General features: G+C 46.7%; 3 protein-coding genes across 5 annotated transcripts in view; 2 read left to right on the forward strand and 1 right to left on the reverse strand.

The window, feature by feature from the left end:
* arid5b (AT-rich interaction domain 5B) overlaps positions 1-5,355 on the forward strand; it is a 94,650-nt gene extending 89,295 nt beyond the window's left edge. For both annotated transcript variants that reach the window (XM_086172620.1, XM_086172611.1), the window contains one exon: positions 31-5,355. In XM_086172620.1, the coding sequence (XP_086028746.1) occupies positions 31-1,995 (1,965 nt within the window). In that variant the 3' untranslated portion in view covers positions 1,996-5,355. The remainder of the gene's footprint in view (positions 1-30) is intronic.
* On the reverse strand, positions 1,139-15,120 carry rtkn2 (rhotekin 2). Its single transcript, XM_086172632.1, has 12 exons — positions 14,805-15,120; positions 13,400-13,593; positions 13,172-13,218; positions 13,028-13,081; positions 12,839-12,956; positions 12,193-12,393; positions 11,159-11,253; positions 10,944-11,050; positions 10,728-10,859; positions 9,076-9,244; positions 8,693-8,800; positions 1,139-8,222 (listed from the first exon to the last, which is right to left on the reverse strand). Exons 1-12 carry the CDS (start codon positions 14,937-14,939, stop codon positions 7,576-7,578), a joined length of 2,007 nt encoding a protein of 668 aa, XP_086028758.1. The 5' UTR covers positions 14,940-15,120; the 3' UTR covers positions 1,139-7,575.
* Positions 15,121-17,116: 1,996 nt separating this feature from the next.
* The window catches only part of cep170aa (centrosomal protein 170Aa), a 40,771-nt gene continuing 33,065 nt past the window's right edge, over positions 17,117-24,822 (forward strand). For both annotated transcript variants that reach the window (XM_086172646.1, XM_086172653.1), the window contains exon 1: positions 17,117-17,248. The gene's annotated coding sequence lies outside the window, so the exon portion shown is untranslated. The remainder of the gene's footprint in view (positions 17,249-24,822) is intronic.

Genomic DNA, 24,822 nt, shown 5'->3' on the forward strand with positions numbered 1-24,822 from the left:
AGCTCATCCGCCCTTCTCGTTGGCATTAAGGACTCCAAGAGGCTGGAGGAGCACCTGGAGCTGTCGGCCGTGAAGCAGGAGCTGCGGGACGAGCCCATCGTGATCGAGGAGGAGGAGCTACATCTCACTCTGAAGAAGGAGGAGTCCTTCGCCGTGGAGCCGCAGTCGTCGCTCTACCCCAAGGAGCCGGACCGCCGGGCGCCGCTCGCCGGGCTGCACTTGCACGCCGGGCCGGGCCCCCGGCCCGAGTGGAGGCAGATCAGCGAGGCGCTCCAGGTGAAGCTGACGTGCGAGCAGCCCGACGGGCACTTCATCCCCAAGCACCCGTACCTGCCGCACCGCTGGGACCAGGGCAAGGCCGCCGGGCACATCGCCCTGCCCGAGCCGGCCTCCAGGGCCAAGGACACGGCCGAGGGCCACGGGGGGAGGGTGGGGAAGGTGTTGCCGATGTGCAAACAGGCGGACCGACAGTCGGCGGACCCGAGCGCGGACTCCTTCCCCGAGAAAGAAGACTATGGGGTGGTAAAGAGGGAGTCGACGGGCGCGGCGGTGCACATGGCGGCCTACTGCAAAGCCGGCCAGGGCGTCATGTCTCCGCTGGCCAAGAAGAAGCTGCTTTCCCAGGTGTGCGAGGCAAACCCTTTCTCCTTTAGCTCGCCCCCCATGCAGCCTCCGCACCCCGCCGCTCCGCCTGCCCTGTCGGAGAGGGAGAAGAGGTGCGGGGAGGAGGAGGCGGCGGGGCAGCGGCACAGATCCCTGTCGGACAGCGTCCCGGAGATAGCGCCTATATTCCGGCCGTCGGTCATCCAGCACGCGCAGAGCAGCAAACCCCAGCCGCAGACGGAGAGGAGCGCCGAGGCCTCCGACCCCTACGGCTGTCGGACGAGCCACCAGGCCCTCCAGGCTCAGGTCGGCCCGCCGTGGCAGCCGTACCTGCCGCGGAGTCGCGGGCAGGACGGCGCCGACAGCGGCGGGGAGAAGCTCCTGCAGGGTCACGCCGCTCAGACTCGGGGCTACGCCGGCGACTGCTACTCCTCGCCGCACCTCCACAGCCTGTACCGGCAGACGGAGAGCTGCCTGAGCCAGGAGAGGATGCCGGGGTTTCCCAACGGCGAACGCAGGGACCACTATGGCCGGGAGCGCGACGGCGGCCCGGGCTTCGCTTGCGGCGGCGTGGAGCAGGAGGGCCTGGCCTACAGGTCCCACTACGGTGACAAAACCCAAACGCACACAGATGGCGGGGAGGCCGATGACGAGCCCCGGGACTTCACCATTTCGAAACCGCTCTCCCAGCGGGTGTCGTCGTTCTCCAAGCCCTCCTTCTGCGGCCTCCCGTACTCCATCGTGCACCCGGGTCTGGAGTCGCACCCCAAGGCGTGCCGGGTCACCCCCATGACCATCTCGCCTCCCAAACAGAGCCCGGCGGAGTCGTCGCCGCCGTTCCCCAGCCCCAAAGCCTCGTCCGACACCAGCCCCGTCCGGATCGGCAAGCGGGGCCTCGCCGAGCCGGACGGCGACGACGTCCCCGAGAGGAAGGTGCGCGTGGTGACGCCCATCCACCCCGCCTGCGCCGCCCGGCGCGGCGACCCCGAGGAGCTGAAACCGGCCGAGCCGGCTCACGCCGTCCACCTCAACAACCACCTCCCCGAGGGCCACCCCGCCACCACCTACCCCCCGCCCCACGCCGCGCCCCTCTACGCCGGCATCTACCCGCCGGGCAGCCTGGTGTCGCCCGGCGCCCAGGACGGCCTGCAGCAGCACCCGAGCCTGCAGTACCTGAAGAGCCAGTCGGCCGTGTCTCCGCTGGTGCCGCCGCTGGCTTTCCACTCCATGATGCTCCACAGGCAGCTGCTGGCCTCGGGCCCCAGCCCGCACCACTTCTACAGGCACCCGGGGGGGGCCGCCCTGTACGGGGACCTGCTGCACCACCTCTACCCGCTCTCCACCCTGCCGCCGCCGCAGCTGTCCTCGGTCCACCCCAGCACCAGACTGTGAGGGGAGCGTGGACCTCCACCCCCCCACCCTAAGACCTCTCTGTCTCTCAGTGGCTCAGATGAAATGAAAGAAACACTGAATATAACACTGATTACAGAGCGCTAGACTGATCAGACTGAAAATTCCAATTTTTTTTTTTTTTTTTAATTTGTTTATGCATTTGTTTATATACTTTGCACTGTTCTGTATTTTTGTTACCACTTACTGTATCATTTTTTTTTTTTGTTGTTGTTGTTGTATACTTATTTGCACAATTCCGATGTGTATGTGCTCACGCGTTAGCTCGCCCGCTCTCGGCCGCCGTCGGTCAGGTCGTCGCCCCGGTGACGGCGGAGGTGCAACAGAGAGAAGCCATTTGTTTACTACGTCTGAGGGCTAAAACTTTGTTGCGTAAAAAAAAAAAACACTACAAGTGACACTACAAGGTTGAGAACATTAACTAGGGGTGGAGGGTGAGGGGGCTCAACAGCCGTTAACGCATTATTACACATTTAGTAGCCAGTGGTGTTGTATCTGTTTACACGTCATCGGCGTGCCCAGGAGCCGTCGGACTCGTCGCTGTCGCATTACTCCAAGGAGTCCCGTCTCGGGCCTGTCACAATAACTGCACGTTTTTTTTTTTCCCCCAAGGTAGAAAAAAAAAAAAAACGAACCCGGTTCAAGCCATACCAGCATTCGGTTCAAACCCGAACCCTCCGCCGTCCGAACGAGGAGATTCAGAGAGAGGCGAGTCGGTTTTCGCCGAGGGGGGGGGGGAGGGGGGTGAGTGTGACGCCGGTTCAACCACCTGTTTCACATACCTCATGGTGCCGTCTATGTCCTGGGTGTTTCCGGCCTCAACCCCCCCCCTCCCCACTCACCTCCCCGGATTGAGGTTTCCCTCTGGATCTGTGAATTTGTTTGCTTTGTGTCTTTTTCGCCCGTCACTACATTCTGAATCATCGTCATTTCCGCAGATCTCACCCGAAGAACCCGCCGTAACCGCGTGCGACTTCGCTGACAAGCTAGTCCGTGTCGTTCTCTCGCTTAAAGTCATGTTTTCCTGTACAAAATCAACCGTTGGTTTCTTCTGAAAACACGCGGTTCCTCGACCAAATCGGCGACACAAGACGAACCAGGGGGCGGCGGGATTCTTCGACGTCCGCGCAATCACCGCCGATCTTCGCGCGATAGATCAACGTGATGATTCTTGTGACAGGCCCCGTGTCCTCCACCTTGACAGTGTGTGCCGTCGCTCCGCCCGCCTCCGTTTTTTCCGCCACTGCCGTTTCGTCGTGGCCTCGGACGTTCCCTTCGCTCGAGTCCGCGACAGTCCCGATTCCTACTCTGTGAACTGAGCCGAGGGCGAGTCGACCCGAGACCCCGCGTGACCGGCTGACTGTAGCGGCGTGATGAAGCAGCCGTCCGCTGCGGAACGCTCTCCCCCTCCCCCCACCGCCAGATATCAGCATTTCGTCTCCTCGCTCCTTCCAACGCTGAGTCAAACCCCCCCCCCCCCCTCCCGTCGCTTTGGATCCGATTGCTTTGCGAACATCTGTGCCTTCTCGGATCTGAGCGAGCACGGCGGTTGTTTAAGGTTTATCTCCTGTAGCAGGGGAGGAAATATCAATTCTGCCGTGACTCTCGTCTGAACGAAAAAAAAAAAACAAAAACCGTACGGCATTCCTCGGCTATCAGATACCGGATTTGTAAGCCACCGTATTTTTTCTATACAGCCAGTTATAATTAGCATTTTTTCGCGCGAAAAGGAATTTGTGGGTTTCGCCGGGATAGCGAAACCTGTGACCATCTCACGGCAGTTGACATCGACACGGCGTCTTGCGTCCGTCGTCGGCGTCCTAGCCGTAATGAAAAGGTACCAGGCGCTCAATCGTCGCGACGTGGAAGTTGTGAACAAGTCGTTCAAAACCTGTGAGCCGTTTTACCGGCTCACGAGTCACGATTCGCTTGCCTCCGCTAAACTCGTTCACTAGCTCGTCCCTGCTACTGCTAGCTAGCTAAGTGCAAATAAAAGACAATATGGCACTATTGTATGACTGCTTTTCTAACTGCATTTGTATAAATATACTAAGTTAATCACTGTATTAGCCCTGTGGGAAAAGCAACAGCTCTAGTTTCCTATTTTAAGCTGCGAGCAAAGAATCACAGCGCTAACAGCAGCCCTCCCCGCTCGCAAAGCGAACGAATCATTCTGTAACTCAACAAACGAATCACTCAGTAGCTCAGAGTAGCCCTGCGCACACTCAAGGCGAACGAATCACTCAGTAACTCAACGAACGAAACACGCGGTAGATGGGAGCGGTCCCCTCCTCAGTTGCAAAAACAAACGACTCAACCAGTAACTCAACAAACGAATCTTTCAGTAGCTCATAGTACCCCCCCCCCTCCCACAACTCGCTAAAACAAACGACTCATTCGGTAACTCAATGAACGAATCACTCGGTAGCCCCCCCTGCTCACTCAGAAATTCAACAACTCAGCGTGCGCTCCTAGTAACCCGCCTGACTCAACGTCTCAAATGACTCACAAACCTGTTTTTTCTTTTCGGCGAGTGACTCTTACAAACTCGAGTCGGTAAAAAGAATCGAGTTTCTGCAGGGCTATGGAGTCCACGGACCCCCTCCGGTGCGGCGCCACAACACCCGCTATCTGTGGCTTTGACAACCACTATAATTGCAATCCAGGATAGTTGGAGTACACAGTGAACTTGTCCGGTGTTTTCAAAATAAGAAATTGAAAAAAATAAATAATAAAAGCTGTATACGTCTATGTGTAAAGATTTACTGAATACTTAAAGACATTCATTTCCGATGAAGTACTGTACATTGCTGTGTGTAGGTGAAAATGGCGTCGGCGCCGGCCTCCTGTACAGGACGTTTCACGTGGGATCAATTTCACGACAACCCCATCTCTCCTGTCTTAACTCCTCTGTGTAAATAGCACTGTAGATAGAGCCGCGTGGTGGTCGTCATATAAAAACTGTTATAACCTGTAAATAGTATTAAAAAGAGAAGAGAAGCAGTATAAAAAGTCAGTTACACAATCAAGCCGCGTCCTTGTTTGCTCTGTTTTCAAGGTCACCGCGGCACCATCGGATTTAAAACGCTAAGATTTTAAGAATCCGGACACTTTTATGTTTCACCTTTGTTTTTTGTTCGTTTTTTTTTTTTTTTTCACTTCATTTCCATCCATGTGTATCCGAGAGGTGTTTTATTTTATTTTTTTTTTGATACAGCAGCCAATCTGTTTACCAATCACCCGGCTGGCGAGCGAGACAGGTTAAAAAAAAAAATAAATGAAATAAAAAGACTTTTTTTATGATATGACCTCCTGTATATTTAATTAAAATATTTTACTATCTGTGTGTTTCCTGGGTGCTGTTATTTAACCCTGAACGCAGATAAAACGGGCGGGGACAGCTAAAGCCAAGCTCGATGTTCGTTTATTTGTCGATGCAACGGAAGTGTGTGTGTGTGTGTGTAAGACCAAACTCAGTGTGAATGAGCTTTTATTATTCCAACACCATTATCTGGATACGAGATTCCATTCGCCTCAGTCTTCACAACAGGCTACTTCTGGGCTTCAAGCCAGAGAGGCCTGTAATATTCGCTGCAGTGTGCTGCCGCTGCGCAGTTCTATATGGGGGGATAAAAGGAAAAAAAAGCAACGATTTGACTTTTATTATTATCATCTATCCCCGGTAAACCTTTACCAAGAACAATATTCAGCAATAATTCAAAGCCTGGGTAAAAAAAAAAAAAAAAAAAGGTTCTCCAGGGTCGAACTGTTTTATTGCAGATCAGCAACAACAAGATAAATGCAGTAGGCTTCAAAGACTACAGCCAGCAAATCGCACCTTTTTTTGGAGAGATTTTTATTTATTTATTTTCTCTTTTCACAGATCCCGACAGCTCCGGGACGAGATTTTGCACGGCGACTTACGTAAGACGAGCCTTCGGCCTAAATAATTGATATGCTAAAAAAGAAAACGGCGCTGACGGGGCAGTTATGGTGAGAGAGGGGGGGAGAGAGCTTAGCGAATCAGGAGTAAACGCAGCCACGCCGACCATTTCAATTAAGTTATAGCCGTTGTAGAAAACAAGCGTTGAAAGTCAAACAGGAGGATGAATGTCGGCTCGGTCGTCACAAGCTCCCGCCTCTGGCTTTATATTAAATGTACCGTCTCCCAAATGCACGCTTTACTTATAAATAGCCGGAAAGTCGTCTGGAAATACAGGAGGTGCACTGCCCGTTAAAGAGATGTATTTTGCATTTGTTCTCAAGGACACCGAAAGGAGTCCGGCGGACCTTCTAGTGCGAAAAGGAAGACTTCTCTGTCCTCCAGAATCTTGCGCGTAGACCTTTTAACTCGTTTTCCCAACAAATATACAGGACAGCTTTGTTTTCCGCTCTCGAGAAAAACCCTTATCCATACGACACTTGCAGAGGGCAAGGGGGAAATCACGCGTAGCATAAAGCGCCCCTCTCACAGGCATTGAAAATCTAATTTACTGCTTATAATTCAGTGAATTTAATGCTAATTTCTGGATCGTGTCTTTGAGCTTTAGTGCGTTAAAAGGTAATTTCTCGACTAACCCTCGGATGCTTGAAAACCGCTTTAACAAAGTGTAATGATCATTAGCACATTACCAAAAAAAACGTGATATTTTTCCCAGTCTATGCAGAAAAAAAAAGTAAAAATACATAATTCACTATCACAGTTATGTAGCGCTATATAATTCATATAATATATATGAATATAATACACAGGTAAGTACAGATTATACACGAAAACTATTAAAACTGTAGTAATGAGCCACATTTCATTTTTGCCGTCTTATCTCCACAGGCTTGAACTTCAGTCTTTCTGGCGTTAAAACACACACACACACACACACACACACACTTCTTGCACCTTGATGATGTTTCGTCCGCAGGCTGAATCTCCAGAATTAGCTGAGGCCAAAAACATGGTAAATATTCAATTCATTCATTCGTTCATTTGTTCTTTCACTGCCGTGGCGTTTATAGGTCGTGTTAAATCATGTCAGATGTACTGTCTGCAGAAACAGAGGTTAAAGTCATATTAGTGCGTGCCGTTGCTCCTAAAAAAAAAAAAAAATCCCTTGAAATTGCCTGGAGTGGTCATAAAGTCGTCACAGTAAGTGGAATAAGTCAATCGTTCCAACAAAATAATAAAAAAAAAAAAAAAAAAAGGGAATGGCTGTGGATCAATTGCAATCGCAGAGTCTTTTCATGCAGGCTCTTCCTTAGAACCTGTTCCAGTGGCGGAGCTGAGAAATAAGCCCTTTTCCATTTTAGTGGGATTGATGACGGCGTGACACCGAGCTCACGCGGAGCTGCCGGGGAGGGTGGAGGGTGAAAAAGTATGAAGACTTCTACGGGTTTGCTGAGTTTGATGGACGCCGGGGCTTCTGCCGTCTGGAGACGGAGGGAGCGGTTCATTTGCAGAGGATGTGCACGTGTGAGGGTTTGAAATGAACGGTTTTGGGGGGGAAAAAAGAAAAATCTTGACTTGAAATTGTCGAACATCTTCGCCGCTGCCTTCCCAGCATCTGCTCACGCGTGTTTCAGGTTCATTCTCTCCCTGAAGGATCTCCCGTGGCGTCCCCTGTGCTCGCCGGACGGCCCGCGGTTGCGAGCGTTCCCGACCGAGCCGGGGTCGCCGGCGACCACGGGCCCCCAGTGATCCGCCGGAGGCTGGCCTTGGGGCTGGACGTCGAGGATGCCCAGCGGGGCATTCTTGCGGCCGGCGGCTCCGCCCCCTGCGGCGTGGCTCCGCTGCAGCTGCTGGATGATGGCGGAGAACTTGGCGTCCAGGGAGGGTCTCCCCGTTTTGGATTTGGGAGCCGGGCGTGAGCCGCGGGAGTTCTCCTTTTCTTGGTAAGGAGGAGGAGGAGGTCGGGCGGGGCGAGTCGGCGGCGAATACGGCTCCCGGTCGGCGGGAGGAGGCGGGGCATGGCGTTTCTTGTTGCTGGCCGGCGTGGAGCCGGTAGCGGGGGCGGGGCTTGTACACGGGGTGGATGTTTTGCAGCGGGACAGGACGCCTCTCTGGACGACCACCGGGTGCGAGCCGTCGAACAGGGTGGACCAATCGGGCTTCTCCGTCTCCTCCTCTCTGCCGATAAGGAAGCGGCCGCCCGTCTCCTCGATCTTGGTGTGGATGATGTCCGTGATGCCCTCGAACTTCCCGGGAGAGCCGATGCCTGCGGGCGGGAAGCAGAGCGGGTAAGATCACGTCTGAGCGTCGCCACAACCTCTGCTCTCGCCTCCACCGTCATCCTGGATGATTCTCTTTTATCACCTGACTTTTTCCTCCGTCTGCTGCCACACATTCCTCCACCTCTTCTTCACACTCCATGTTGCTTTCAACCCTAAGCGCTTAAACTCCTCCTTCTTCTTTATATCCACTCCCTGTAGCCTCACCCTCCAACTCATGCAACTGTTCCCTGCTTTCACAATAAATCACAGTATCATCTGCATAACGTCACATTCCAAATAGTTGCCCATCCTAACTTCATCTGCCAGCTTGTCCGTCACCATAGCGATAAAGATGGGCCTCACGGCTGATCCGTGACCCACTCCCACCTCCACCTTCAACTCCTCTGTCATGTTTTTATGTATACACACAAACACACACACACAAACAATGTATATATGTGCTATTTATACTCACTGAGGTCGTTGTAGAAGGAGTCCGCCTGCTTGGAGACAAACAGCGACGGTTTCTTCGGCGACGCCACCTCGATGGTCATCAGCTGGTCGCAGCAGTGCAGCCACTGGCCTGTTGGGATGCAGCTCAGGGAGTTTGTTGAACGGATAAGTCGCGTCGAAAAATGAAAAAAGGATGCCTTGAACGCCTCGTAGAGAGGCCTCTCACAGCGCGCTGTGACGTTTTTACTCAGAGTTGGGAAGACGTTATCAAAAACATTGGTTTCCAGGAAATAGTCAGTGTCTGGATCTAGCGGATCCGCTAATGGCACTTGGATGATACTGATTGATTGATTAATGGATTGATTGGGGTTTTCAATTCAACCCTAACTTTGCAAACACACTCACCTTGATCGTAGAGGTGCTGCTGGAGGGCGTCCAGCCACTCCTCCAGCTCCTCGCCGCTGTCCGCCGTGAAGTCCAGGCTCTGGGCTCCCCCCGCCGAGGGGCTGATGACCGACAGGGTCCTGGATCTCTGGCCTCTGGACTCCTTCTCCATCATACGGATCCGGGTTTCCTGCGGACCGAAAAAAAAGAGGAAAAAAAAAGTCGAATTGCTTTTATACAAACGAGGCCTCCGTGCTTGATGGATCGCTGACATTACAGGGGAGAAGAAAAAAAAAAAATGCGTTTGCAGCAGAATGCCAAAGATGCGAGGAAGTTGATTAATGGGTTTTGGGTTCTGCTGCAAGTGTTCACCAGCATTGGAGATTCTAACCGGCAACAATCCCACTAAATGTGCCGCACGATTCCAGCAGGGTTGAGGCGCTGGTCCTGGGAACCAGCGGAAGACCAGGGTCTCCACATGTTGTTCAACGGGACCGAATCCACGGTATTATCGTCATTACATTATACCCTTGTTTTTCGCGGGGGTTACGTTCCAAAAAGACCCCGTGATAGGCAAAATCCGTGAAGTAGAAAACTTTTTTTTTTTTTTTTACAATTATCATACAATTAAATACTCTATTATACATTGCTGCCGTCGTCCTTATGTTTTTTTCTTCCTTCTTGATGGAACGAACGGAAGATTCATTAATTCCGTAATGCCGACCAACAGCCGCATAGCTTTTACCTTCCCTTAGCATGTCCAGAAGTTTCACTTTATCTGCGATAGATAGCATCTTCCGCTGCCTTTTGGGCCCTGCCACAGGTGCTTTTGTCGGTCCAGAGCGTTTTGTCAACATTATGGGTTTTAGAGAAACTCGAAATTGCAAGAGAATTTGCACGTACGTAATGTAAATTTGGCAAGCTGTTTTACGTACGTGTACATATTAAACTGCAACGTTATTGACGAACAGGTAGAGAAGAAGTGGAGTGACTTTTTAGCCAATCAGAATGCGGAACACGATGCAGGATGCAAATCTGTGAAGTAGCGAAACCGTGAAAAGTAAACCGCGTTATAGCGAGGGATCACTGTATATTGTGTTTCAACAATATTATAACCTCAAATTGCTCAGAAAGTGAAACAGAGGTTCCAGGTTGAACCCCACCTCTCGTCCAATGCCACCAAATGCCAATCGATAATGAATGAATAATAAAGGATGCTTTTCAACGACATTCATTCAACTTCTTGTTCATTTCCAGGTAAGTTGCATATTTTTTTGGTCGTTTCTGAGGAGTTCTAAGTGTTTCTTTGTGTCTATTCAAAGCCCCGAATCTCCCAGAGAAGATTCTTGACCTCTGATTTGGCATTGGACTTTCCTGCGATCCCCGTGAAGTGGATTTTCTAACCAAGAGTAAATGAAGCATCTTTTTTTTTTTTTATATGCTGAAGACAGGAAACTTGGTGACATCATGCGCTTCTTCGACACGGCAATCAGGTAGTTGGAACTCTTCTGAGAGCTCCGGAGGGCTCCTCACGCCGCGCCACTCATCGCTCAAGTGATTCTCAGAGTCGTCCGATGCAGAATATCTTCCTGTTGTGTTATAACTGCTTTATCACTGTGTAATAAGCGATGCGTTTTGTAATTACAGGATCCCGGGGGCCGCGGACGTCTTACTTTGTTGATGGCCGCCGTCAGAGTGGGAGGCACTTTCGCGTCGATCTCCTCGGGGCTGAAGTAGCAGGACAGGGAGCCGGCGCTCAGGGTGCAGTAGAGCCGGCAGCAGCGCTGAAGCCCGTCCACAGTTTGCTGGAAAGGCAACCGCAGGAGAGCAAGGGAGCGTTAGCGCCTTCAGGGGAAAAGGAACGCCGATGGCGACGCTGATCTACGCACCTTCTGGCTCAGGTAGCCGGCCATCATGGTGCGGGTCATGCAGCTGGGCTGGGCCACCAGCCGGCAGCACAGGTTGCCGTACAGAGGAAGCCAGGAGGGCCGCTCAGCTGTGGAAGAGCAACACAAGACAAAGAGGGTACGTGATGCTAAGCTACGTCTGAAAGGTCAGAGCCCCGCGCTTGCGATCGAAGGCCCCGCTATCGCCGGCTGCTTACCGTCTTGCAGGACGACAAGGGAGTGGGACTGGAAGTTGCCGTCGGCCTCCGGCAGGCGTAGCGTAGCGTGGGCTAGCAGGCCGAACCTCGCACCGCTGGGTCGAGGAGACACAAACACACACACACACACACACGGGAAACACCTTAACAAGCCGCGACCGTGTTGGCAGGATGGGAACTTTGTGTTTTTGTATTCTCGGGCGGACCTCGGCTCGACGCGTTCCAAGATAACTCCAAAAACGAACCTCCGTTTTTGTCTAAATGTTTTTAAAGTTAAACGTTTTCTGAAGGTCGTTTGGTCCTTTCTGTTGATTTTCAGATAAGCCGCGTCCTCGCTGGTGAATTTCCCGGAGAAAAAAAAAAGAAATTGTGCCGGGAAGGCAGAGGATTATTGTTAAATTTGTCGGAAAATGTGCTGTAATTTTCGAAATGCTCGGCTCTGTCGCCGCCAAGTAGCATCGATGAGTCAAATATTTCAGGCATTCTCTCGTTTGGATTTGAGTCTTCACACTGGGAGTTTATAAAGGCTTTATAAACATTACTTATAGTTTAAAAAGGCTTTATAAACTTACATATAGTTTGTAAAGGTAAAGTATATAGTATAGTATATAGTTTGTAAAGGCTTTATAAACATTACGCATATGTTTATAAAGGCTTTATAAACATTACATATATGTTTATTAAGCCTTCATAGAGGTCATATAGTTTATAAACATCACATATGTTTACGAGCAATACGTATGTTTATAAAATGACATATATAGTTTATAAAGGCTTTATAAATATTGCACATGTTTTTATAAAGGTTTATAACCATGAAACAGCTGTTTTTAAGGGTCTGTTAACATTACATATGTAGTTTATAAACATGAAACGGCTAGTTTATAAAGATTTTATAACATGTGTTTATAAAGGGTTTGTAAACTTTACTTGTACAGTTTATAAAGGGTTTATAAACGTGAAGTAGCTAGTTTACACAGGGTTTATAACCATGAGAAACAGTTTATGAAGGATTTGTAAACGTGTGAACGTACGGGGGTATTGGGTTGTGTAGCAGGAAGGTGTCGGGGTCCGGATTGTCCTGCAGGGGGCACAGCTTCTTCCCGGAGGCCTTTCCCAACGAATTGCGGAATTTCTTGGCGAGTTTTTTCGGTGTGTTTGCCAGCGTGAGCTCTTCCTCCAGGGCGCAGCTCCACAGCTCCACCCTCAGCTCAAACTGGGGAGCCCCCTCTTTGCTGCCAGGGGAGGACGGACACACGCAATCATATTCCAAAAAAGCCTTCATGGAATAACGTTCGCTTCAAATTTCCAATTAACTCAAAGTATGCATTTATCTAAATCCGTGTTTTAGGAATATTTAGAAAAATAATTGAGAGTGAATGCAACGTTTGAAAATAAAACCAGGTAATATTTACATTTCCCTTGCCTCCCCAGTGGCCCACAAGCAGAAATCATGAGTGAAAAAAAAAAAATGTACTTTTAATTAAAAATTACTATAAAATGACCAGAAAATTACAAATACATATATTTTGAAAAGCTACACGATAATTTGTGCAGAAAGCTATTACTGTTTTATTAAACGTTAATCCCATGAGAATAAAAATTCGATTTTTATTCAAGATTATAAATCCCCAGTTTCTGACACCGGCGGCCGTCGGAGTTGGTCGGGAAGACGCTTACAAGACGGCAACCTCGTCGAAGCAGACGTCGGTGACTGAGCGGTCCACCACCGCCAGCTTGGTGTCGAACACCTCGGAGCCCATCAGCATCAGGCAGAACACGGCCACCCGCCGGGAGCCTGGCAAAGCACGGGCGGGTTAATGGTTTCACTCCGCTAAAAGGTTGAAGGTTCGAATCCTGCAGACTCACTCCCTCTGTTGTTGAAGTGGTCCTGGTCCTTCCACATCAGCGGGATCCGCAGCCCTGTGTGCGGAAACAGATGAGTAACTACTTTTGTCAAGCTTAATTTGCATTTTTCTAAATCATTCTTGTGTAAAACTTCGGAAACCTCACCAGATATGGCGACCGTTCCATCGCAGGGCACGCGCTCGTCCAAGTTCCTGCAGAGAAACGCCCACGCGGCTGTTAATGCATGGGGGAATTTTGTGCTTCTGCGAGACTTTGCTCCTGCAGAGTGACGCCATTTCATGGAACATCTTCACCAAACGAGGTTGTTGGTTTTGTCCTCAAATGTACACGAATAGAGATTTTGTGCCGTTTCAGCCCGACGTTCACCTTTACCTCCGGCCTGCTCGGCCCCGCAGCTCTTTGTTCCTCTGCAGGTGGGAGAGGTAAGCCCTGATCCTGGTGTTGCAGGTCAGCAGGTTCTTGGAGGTATCGAGTACCTGCTCCCTCTTGCTGCAGGCCAGAAGTAGCTTGTAGGCCCCTTCTCGCATCCGCGTCTCAAAGTCCAGCTTCTCCTGGATGCTTGTGCTCTGTTTGGAGGAACGTTGTCAACGACGGACGAATTAATTCATCTCTCAGCAGGTTGCACGTGATGTTTATTATGAAAAATGAATTATCACAACGGCCGGTAGACCATTTTCACTTGATTTCATATTCACTCCTCTGGCTCTGAAAGCAACGGGACAAACTTTATAACAATTTCCAGGTACATTTGGGCTGATTTCCAGGTAATATCTAGATTATTAGCATTATATGCCAATGTTACAAAAATACTTAAAAGACTTGCGACTTTGAATCTACAAAAATAAGCCCCAGTACAATATCACTGACAAAAAAGGCAAGATATAACAAGCTATATAGCAACTCAAATGGAGACAACACATGAAAACCTGACTATATATATTGTAATTATATGTCAACAACGATATCAACACAGCTTAAAACAAACAAACCATTTGATAACAACTAATGAATAAGGACTCCCTTCTATAAGCACAGAGAGAGAGATTTGTCAAAAATCAGTGCAGAACAAGAACTTAAGAAATGATCAAAGGGAATGGGAATATGAATGGGAACATTTTGAAGAAAAAAATAACCTGTAAGAATCCACATGGATATTACGCTGTTATTGCAGCTGCAACATAGCTGAATGGAGAACATTTAAATGCACAAATGACTACATTTAATACATTTTCCATTTGGTTTATTTTGCACTAACTGCGATGCAGGTTTCTGTTCTTTGGCCTCTAGCAGGGTCACTTCATCATAAATGCTTAGTAAACCATACATAGTCAGAGGTGGAGGCGGGGTATGTGAATGTTTTGTTTTGATTCTCCACTTATTACTTGAATATTAAGAGGTAATTTGTGAGTTAGAATAGACAAATTCAGTTGTTTTTTTTCACTTAAGATGCAGAGAGACAGAGCAGCGAAGGTCTCATTTGAAATGAACAAAAGGGGAAGAGAAAGCCATTGTTGCATTCCGGGCGTCTCCCTGGTATCGCCCTGGGAAACACCCCCACACCTGCGGCTTCTGGTCGATGCACATATTAAGACACTCGAAGGGAAATTTAAAATATCAACAAAAAACACAAGATCGCTGAATGCAACGACGTGAATTTTAAACGACGACACGATTTACTCTGTTTTTTTCAATTCGGTCCTTGAACGTCTCTCGGCCGAACTGTTTATCATCAGTCAGAGTTGACGGCAAAAACAATTGAAACCTCCCGTGTTCGTACCTCTGTTTGGAGGAATAATGCACTCTGGCGTATTTTCTTCCGTTTTATCTCCATGGCCACCGCGGAGTTGGAGGACGTTAAAAATCCGGGGTTTATGGTTCTCTTGGAATTTTGAACGTCCCGCCGCTCGGCCATGTCTGCTCCCCATTCGCTAGCATAGCATTGTCACGAGCCCCTTGCCTCTCGGACTTCCGGCGCCTTACAACGGACGGGGTGTGTTCGATTTGTGTCACCGCGTTTGCCGTCTCACAAGCAGCGTCTTCACAAAATTGAAAAAAGAGTTGTCTAAAACACACCTCAACTCGTTTTTTTTACACTTGTAGTCGTGAGTCTTAATTCGTCATGCGACCGTGTTTAGTGATATGATATGAGATATGAGCAGTTCGAAAACAAACATGGCCCGCCTTTCCGGGCCGTTCGGGGTTATATAAGCGAGCGCCTTCCCTCCGACTTTGCGTCACTGTGCTAAACAAAAACAGGATTCGGTTTTGAATTTGCAAGATTGTAAATAATAAAATAAGTTCATTTGTGGTTTAAGTCGCAACATAAAGCATTGAATTGGCCTATTTGACTGTCAGAGGGTGCAAACTATACATGTTAACGTCCAAATAATCGCTGTAATTATCGCTGTTAAATAATAGGTTTGCGTTATGCGTTTATTTCACCAGACATTCACAAGAACAAATGAGTAAGAACTGCTTTCAAGCTTCATAAGCGTGCATGACGCAATCATCAACTTTTTCTCAATGTATAAAGAGTCGATGTAATATTCTTTATTCGCCATCCGTGAACTTTTCGGATTCCTGTGCGCGTCCGCTCGCACGGCGCTGCCTTAATATTTTGCACAAATAAAAACACCGGCTGCGCAGCTCGGCTGATCCGGCATCTGCAAAAGACCCTGAAATCCGAGCAGGAAACCCGCCCACCCCGGCTCAGGCAGACATGGGCGTCTGGTCGCGTTGGAAGCATCCATGGCTGGAACTGTAGACGCAGGCGCTGCTGAGGAGGATCAGCCGCGTCAAGCTGAGCTTACAGAGACGTGTGCACCGGAAATAACGGGCGCTCTCATAATTAAAATAACTATTTTCATTTTAAACACGGGGTACGAAAACAAATGATATAAGCTATTGCGTACATAGTGATGTCAGTCCGCTTGCCATCTGTGGTGTCATTTGTTTGCACCGCCCAAACAAGAGGAGAGGCCCCGCTGCTTCAGCCAATTCAGACTTTCTCAATTGGCATGATCACAATATCAAGTACAATTCTTCTAAAACGCCTCTGTTGAAATCCACACAATAATAACATCCTGCATTATGATAATGATATAGATGTTACAATGACAAAGCTATTTTAACATGTGTTCCTGAACATGAAAAAAAAATACAACCGCATCATAAAACCTATAATTAACTGTGCAAAACAACATCTTTATTCCTTATTAACATCATACCCTCGAGGCCACTTTTAAATCCTAGAAATGCAGAGATGACTATGATTTCAGCTGGAATAAATAGATCAAATTATTTATGTGTTTGTCTCCATATGTGGTGACAAACTCGGGGTTGAAAATCAGATTCTTCAAAGACTTTTTTTTTGCAAAAAATAAAAAACAACAAGGAAAAGTATTCTTGGTTTAAGATGAACGCACTGGCAATGTGTTTTGTCTTGAGTTTTACATCTTTATGGTTTATGGAAGTGGAACCAACTCTGCGATCATGTGATTATTCGTTTATATGGTTGCTTAGATACACAATCTGTCCACTTCTTTTTTTTTTTCATTGAACATAAACAGTATAAACAAATATACATATGTACAAATAAACATGGCAAGGTTGAATCACATGTCAATGAAACAACCAAGGATGAGGGAGCAAAGGACAAAAGGATATTCGTTCTGTATGTAATCAGAAGTTAACAGTGCTAAAGGTTTGTGAGAAATGTGTAATGCTAGACAAAAAAAGAAAGTAAAAGAAAATAATTAAAATAAAAAATAAATAAATACGTTAAAGAACAAAACTTGCAAGGTTAATATAACATATATTTAACTTGGTGGTTCACAAGAAATCTAAGACATCAAACTGTATATTATTTGGTTTTTGGATTTTTCCATAAGTTTTAAGGATTTTTTTAATATATAATTCAAAATTGTTTTTAAAGAACGTAAAATTGGGGGAACACTTTTCCATTCTGTTTTTACAATCTGTCCACTTAAGATAAGATCCTCTCGATCGTGCATTTTAATTTGAAAGTCCATACCGGAAGTCACACCCCCTCCCCCCCCCACACACCCCGGTGTTGATGTTTTCCAGGACGTGCGAGCTCGTCGCTGCCGGCGGGGTGTAGCGTACGCCAGAGTAACCGCGGGAGGGAAGGCCGCCGCTCGGAGCCACACTGAACTGCGGCAGGGCAGGGCTTCTCACGGACACACACGCAAAAACACGAGGGTAAGTGAAAAAGGAGAATATTTATCACTTTTATCCCGTGAAAACACCGCGACGACGAGTCCGACCGTTAGACGCGCGTGAAGGTGATGGCAAGAGATAAAATGGACAGCGGTGGAGCTTCTCCTCCGATGACGGACGGGGCTTTTCCCTGGCGTTTAAACCGATTCCACCGAGATGACACGGCTAAATTGGGAGCGGTTGGTGTCACAACTTCACCCGTGCGTTTCAACAAATCCTGACTTTTTGTTTTGTTTGGGGTGGGAAATGGCACAGTTAAAGCAGTAGCTCTCCGTCCAAGCAGCGTGGAGTCACTGGCTTTTGGCTAGCTGGGTGACACCGGCTATTGTCAGCACCGGGGTGAACAGCATCTGCTCCCCTGCTCCACCTTTTTTTTTTATAGAAAGCGTCACAAATGTGTGCCTTCTTTTGAAAATAACGACCTCATTTACCCCCCGGTTTAACCCCATTATCTCAAACCGGGCCACCACCATCACCACCACCCATCTCTCCCATTAATCGCATCCCTCTCTAGCTAAACGGGGGCTACCCAGACAGGATGCACATCAATGAAGGTCGGTCACACTGCGCGCTTTGTTTGTATCCGTGCATCGTCCTCCCCGCTGACTTTTCATATTCTCAGATTTAAATAAGATTCAGTATGCTTCCCGATGTAGAATCACCCCCCAACTCCCCTCAACGCCCCCTTCCTGCACCCCCTCGTCTTCTTGTGTGGAGGCTTTGTTTTCGTCAGGCAGATGTAGCTGGCCTACATGCATCCGCTCTCTTTGTGCTTAAAGAGTTTGATTTCTGCTGTCATCATCACAGAAGATGTCAAAGTTTTGGGACGGTGGAAGCACATAATTTGTCTTAAATGGGCCCCGAAGTCTACTCTGTAAAGTGTTAATGGTTTTGTGAGACGTCGCTCAATCATCCATGCTAATAATGCAAAACATAGGTAGTGAAGAAATTGGCCACTGCTGGGTAACAGTTTGAATAGATGAGTGAACCAGTTTGCACCCTGATTTGTATCTGTTAACCTTGGCTTTTCACCATAATAGCATTTAATTGTGTCCTGTGACTAGCTGCATTCCTGCTCTGGGTTTATATACACATACTGGACTGCAACTGAAGCCGGAGGAGCTAAAATGCTACGCCAGTGACTCTGGGTCTGTCTCCTCCTCCCTCAGCTGTAAGAATTCAAAATTTTCTTGGGCTCAAGCCACGGTCTGATAATACCGTGGGGCGAGTCCAGCTTTTCTCCCCTCTTTCCTTTCCTCCCACTGGCATGTCTTCTCCCCTTCTTTTCTCCTTCCTGTTCCTCTCGCAAATGTGGCCAGCGAGCCGGACTGGGCGGCTCCTGCGGGCGGTTGCAGTTTCAAAAGTGTGTCAGTGTCACAGGACAGTTTGTGTGTCTGTGAGGATAGTGCACTGCTGCACTATCCCTGCCTGCCTTCACTCCAGTCCATGGGCAGTTATGGGGAAAATAGTAGGACGGGAATCACGCCAACACCAATTTTTTTCTTTTTCCGCAACCTTTCTCTCATATATCATCACATCTTTTTATCTGCCTCTGGTTCAGATCGTGTATCTTTAAGTGAGTGTATATTATAGATTCTATTTCAAAAGTGTCCTCCATTAATAAGAGGGTGTTTTCTGTCCCTGGTTTGGGCTGAGGACTCTTGTCCGGCCTGCCAGCGAGCATTGTGTGTTGTAGGAAGTTTAGGAAGTGAGTTCACTTTACTTCAGTGACTATTATGCGAGTCTGTGAACGACCTATTCTGTGGGTTTGTATTCCCCAGGCTACCCGAGATGTTTGTAAAAGTGTTGTCGCTGCAGTGTGCGGCTGGCTAAAAATGGCCGTGAATTTGTAATCTGTCAAAGTAGAAAATGTAAAAGGCTTCATATGCTCTCTTGGTAAAGCTTCAGCTTCCAAAGAATCAGGGTGAGGAAGTGAATCGCTGTACCGAAGGGGCAGAATAAAGATGCTAGGAATAGTTGATATACCCAATCAGCTGCTTCAATGTTATGGAACATCATGGGTGTGTCTGTTTTTTCCCCCAAAGTTAATGAAAAATAAAACGTCACATCTGTTTTAGGGTGTAACACACTCCCCTCTGAGTTTTGGGTGTTTTGTATGTCTTTCCAAACCGGCTGATATTGATCTTGTGCTAAGGCTGTTTCCATCTCCATCCCTTCCTCTCTGCCATGCTCCCCCTGATTGTTCTGTTATGTTCATGCTGGGTTTTTTTCTTTTCTTTTTTTGATTATTCCAACAGAAAGCACAAGTGTGGATTTAATTCCGAGATAATTCGCCAGGGAGTTATTTTCGTGCACAGCGTTGAGCCATATTTTATCTGTCAGGGTTAGTTAGGTCACTGGACAGTCATTATCTCATCAACCCAGGACACGGAGAAAACCTGGCCCTGACACCGTGTTTGCTTTGGTCTCTGCACGTCCATTCTCTGATCTGACTGAGATCCATTTAAAATGCATTGGATATTTTCCTTATATTGTTGAATTGACAAGAGGTTTAATTATGTGTGTATGTATTTATATATGTATGTAGACACACATATTGTGCAACTGATTTGTGAAAACAAGTCAAATTAGAAATGTTTGTTAAACCGACTGAAATTTGGATTTAGTATTTTCGGAAACAGTTCAGCAGTTTATTGTTGCTCGTGATTGCAGTCGCCATCTGTTCACCCGGCAAATATCAAACAGTGAAATCTATAGCTTGGTGTATAGTCAGATTTCAGGACGGCATCATTTGATCAGCAGGGGTTAGAGAACTTTTACTTTTCCTGTTAAATTGTGAATCAATTTAGCTATTTGCAATTTATACAGTTCAGAAGCTCTGCAGCAATGAAAGCCAGCAAATCCTCATCCTGCCGATGAAAATAACAAGCAGGTTTTCACTGAGCAAAATAAACGGCTATTAATTTACAAACAAAAAGACTTAACATTAATCATACTGAGATGATTTCTTTGTTCCACCCTGGTGCGTATTTGAAATTTGATATCAGTTTTGTGCATAATTTTTCTGGTCACATGGATTCCACTGAGAAAGGTGCCTCCAGGAAATATCTGGTAGTATTCTGTTCAAAATGTAAAGCACACACGCCTCAGAGAATTAATCACATGCACTGGAAAGGAGTATGCTTTAGGGCATGTGCCTCATTAATTCTCTTGGATTATTAATAATCCATTTTTTTCCCTCTTCATTCCTCACTACCGCGTAAGCTTGTTTTGTTTTGCTTCTGCTGCTGTTGGACCTCTCAGACAAACAGCGCTCAGGGGCAGGTTTGCGTGTGTCTCGTTCAACATTGCTGTGCGCTTCTGAATGTCCGTGAAGCACACACTTTATTACCATATGTAGGTCTGTGGGTCATGTGGAACACAGAGGTCACTGAACATGTGCTCGGTTTATGTCTTGCAGCCAGGGAGTGGTGACGTATACGACAATAACGGTGACACGGGATTGACGGATGCTGGCTAACGGAAGGTGTTTGCTTGTTTGTTCCTTTCAGTGACCGCTCACGTGACGCGTGCGGCCGCCTTTCACACCATATGGTCTTTTCTGCTGCAAAGGACAGTTTTTCTCGCCTGCGTCGCACTTGCATTCCAATTAACATGAAAAAGCCCTACTTTCTATATACATGAACAGCAGTTTGTGTAGTCTGGACATGGTGGGATGGGTATATAATTATTTATTAGATCTTGTCACAAGAGCCTTATGTTTGCCTTTTACTGGCCTTGTAAATAAGTTACTTAGAATGAATCACTCAGTGGCATGAATTGTTGTCATTGCTGCTATTGATTCAGTCGTTTATGTTTTTACATTCAAGTATTCTATTTAGAACACTTATCTCAGTTTTCCAGGATTTAGATCTGCAAAAGCATGACCTACTTAAGAAAAGTTAAGAAAAGAGCTCAGTGTAGAAAAGTTAAGAAAAGAGCTCAGTGTCTTCTTTTCTCCTATTTAATTACCCAGTCATAGTCACTGAATGGCAGGATAACTGAGCTGATCAGTAATCTTCAATACATTTCAAATCAATAACATACCTCTAGGCTGCACCCCATCATACTGCTAAAGTTAGTTTGTTTTTTTTTTGTTTTTTTTTTACTCTTATGAGTAAAAGGCAAAATGGGTCAACTTTTTCCATATGCCCCCTGTAATGCACTCATGCAGCGATAATCATTAAGCAGCGGCTTAAAAGCTCTTCTCTATTTCTGATATATACCATTGTTTCACCTCTAAACATCTTCAGCTGACAGGCCCTGTTATTTTGCCAGAGCACAATGTTAAAACTTTGACACGCACTCTTAATTATCCACACACCCCCAGCATAAGTTGCATGCAAGTGTGACAGCAGCGTCACTGCAGATGGTCTTTGCACGGATTCTAGTGGTAATCTTGTGTTTACTTTAAAGCAACCTTATGTTTTCCTTAGCGGCAGCAGCCTCAGCTGGCTCCTGAAGTCTCTTATTAGTCTTGCTCAAATCTCTTCAGAATATTGGCTGAGCACTGTACTGGGGAAGATAATTTGAAATTAAGTACTTGACAACAATACAAGGGTCTTAACAAGCAGGGAAAACGCTTTGTGATGATCTCGTGAGCTCATACAAATGAAAAGATCTGCGTCGGTATCTTTTATTAGTCTAACTCAGTATCTAGACGCATTGGATTTGTGCACGTGTTAAATTGCCCCTTCCGATAGCAAGTGCTATAATGACAGATTTATTATTATGGATCCTACTGCCTATGCTAGTATGTATTTTTTGAGTATTATTGCATCAATGTCAGTGAATGCAGAGCCGAGACGAAACTGTGCGCACCAAAATGCAAGATGTTATCATAGTACCTCTAATGCAACACGCACACACAAACACACACACACACACACACACACACACACACACACACACACACACACACACACACACACACACACACACACACATACACATACACTGACAAACACCAAACACTAAACATTTTGTCAGCGAGGGGAGTCACTTTAGTGTCTGGGAAATGTGTTTACAGTATGGAAGGTGGAGTGCGGGGATTTGATATTGTTCTGCAAGAGGAACAATATATTGCATTATTGATGTTTTGAAAGTTAGAAACAGAGTTGTAGAAACAGAGCGGTGGAAATAAAAGGTTTAGACTGAAATTGTATTTTTGTTGTATTGTTCTTATAGTGATATACAACTGCAACAAGGATTCCAAAATAACAACAAGCTTCTCAGTATGAATTGCCGTTTCACATTTGTGTGGTCTACAGTTAATTATTGATCAAATATCAGTTCAGATCAATGTGTCCTTACACCCTTAGTGGTCATAAAACCAAATTGACAAGGCTCTTAGGATGTTTGAAGTAACTCAGTGTGTGTTACTGGAGAACTACCACCTTTGTCTATTGTGGGGAGTTGATAGAGAAACAATAGATTGTTCTGGAGCCTCTTGTGTACTGCATATTTTAATGTCTGTATATCTTCATCACACTCAGCCTCCAGGGACTGGAATAGCCTCTGTCCATTTGTCCATGCATCTCTCCATCCAGGGATTGCTCGGTTGCCTTGTCTTGAAAGTGTTCCCTCATCTGTTCTTTACATCCCTCGGGGTCTGGAGGTTTTCCAGCTCCCAGAGCATTTCACTGCTCCTGAGGGTGTTTTGGTCTCCATTGTCTACCAAATATTGTCTTCGGTGTGATTCCTCAGCAAACTCACATCACAAGAGGCTTCTTCTCTGTCCTTCAACTTACTTCCTGAAATTGGTTTTGCTTATGCCTTGAAGGTGTTGTATGTTTTCGCATACTCCCCCTTTTTTTTTTTTGTTTTCTTTGTAGTGTTTACACCAGACTGACCAGAGGGTGTAGGCTTTACAGCAAGTATTACTACTCCGTCTTTTCTTTCACTTTGGTGTTTTACTTCCAAAAGTAAAGTCTATCGCATGCTGACCTCCCCTGAGGCCAGAATAAGGGTACGATGTTAAAACTGAGAATTTAGTAAATTTAGCCCAGCCTGTATCACTTCTCCAAATGTTTGGATTTTGTACAAAAACCATTCCTGCCAGCCAGGTCTACAAGATCCGGTTACACGCCATTTCAGAGTATGAATCTCTTTCTAGTCAGTCACAGCATCCACTGCCATCATATCCCTCTGTGTGTGTTTGAATAAATAAGTTCAACCTCAGGATTGCTAGGTATTCCTGGTATCGTCATCTCATGTCAGGGCAATCAATCACTGCAAGAAAGCACATTACACAGTATCTGGAAATTGGCTCGGCACAAATTGGTATTGAAAAACTGGAAAAACCATATAAAATTGATTTTCACGTCATGTGAGACCCTTGGTTCCAAAGAATTCACTTACACAGGGCTCATTAAAGCTCTGACAACGACAGGACTATTTATATTGTCACAATCGTTTTTTTTGCTGCTGGAAATTAATTGTGAGCCAAGGGAATTTCTCCTAGGACATACTGTACACTGAGAAGTTCACACTAAGGATGCCTTTATGCTTTTCAATTCATTCACAACTGAGATATGTCAGTCAGGTCCCCAAATCAGCCATATTTTAGTGCCGTCCGTTCGTCAATTACTGGACCCCCCCATAAATGCATTGCATAGCCTCACCTAGCCAAAATGTGCTTTTTGTTTTTTTTTTTTTTAGAAGCATCGGCTGCGACGCCTGCTCATTTCCGATACAGTTGCAGTGAGATTGAGCTTCATTATTACAGTGTTGGTAGACAACTACACCCTTAGAAGGTAAAAAGCTTTGCTCTTATTTTGAAATCTTGTTGGAATGAGAGTATTAGCTTCACTGTGCCTGCCGGTCTCTTTTGCCATAGTTATGTGTTTCACACTTTGGTTGGCTCAGAGGTTTACCAGGGTGTGTGATGTGGTGTGAGGCAGCTACAAGGCTCATCATGGTGGCGTGACAGTGTGGAAAGTTGAAGTGAAAGAGCAGATGAGTAGGGCTGATGGTTACCCAGATGTTGCATCATCTAGGGAATACACACTCCCATCCGATGCTACGTGGAGAGCAGCGGCCATGTGTTCAGGCATATTAGCCGATGACACCAAATAAACTCCTGCCTCCTGATGTCATTTCCTGTTCTCCCCCCTCGGCGCATGTGATTGGTTCGGTCAAATGAAAGAGATGATATTCAAATGCTGAAATGATAGAAGACTTCTCCGAGTAGCAGAAACACATCGATTCAATCAGTAGGGTAGTGTTTAAATTCTGAACATTCCTATGTAAATTAGCAAATTTGCTGTAAGGAACACATGGTTATCTATTACTGAGTCAAATCCTTTAAATGTGTTTTATCTGGATAAATAGATGAGCAAGCTCAGTCTACTGGTTGAAGCACTGTTCATACTTCCTGTGTCTCCCTCTCCTTCATACAAAGAATTCAGTCATCGTGGAATAATCATGCCCTTTCACTCCACTCTGTGTGTGTTTGTGAGAGTTAACACAAGTGTTCGGGGGCTGGGGAATTCCTGCCAAAAGACCCACCACTGTTTCTTATTAGCCCAAGCAAGATTGCTACTTCAAGAGATTCA

Source organism: Fistularia commersonii, chromosome 2 (assembly GCF_037954325.1).
Source record: "Fistularia commersonii isolate RoL2024-O1a breed Wild chromosome 2, RoL_Fcom_v1.0, whole genome shotgun sequence".
In the NCBI taxonomy this organism is placed as follows: Eukaryota; Metazoa; Chordata; class Actinopteri; order Syngnathiformes; family Fistulariidae; genus Fistularia; species Fistularia commersonii.

Bases quoted from the DNA above. Each gene is read 5' to 3' on its own strand.
- rtkn2 (XM_086172632.1), bottom strand. From the start codon at position 14,939: ATGGCCGAGCGGCGGGACGTTCAAAATTCCAAGAGAACCATAAACCCC. The intron at 12,957-13,027 runs GTGAGTCTGCAG...GTGCTTTGCCAG, and splicing joins CCACTTCAACAACAGAGGGA to GCTCCCGGCGGGTGGCCGTG. The intron at 8,801-9,075 runs GTGAGTGTGTTT...GCATCCCAACAG, and splicing joins GCAGCACCTCTACGATCAAG to GCCAGTGGCTGCACTGCTGC.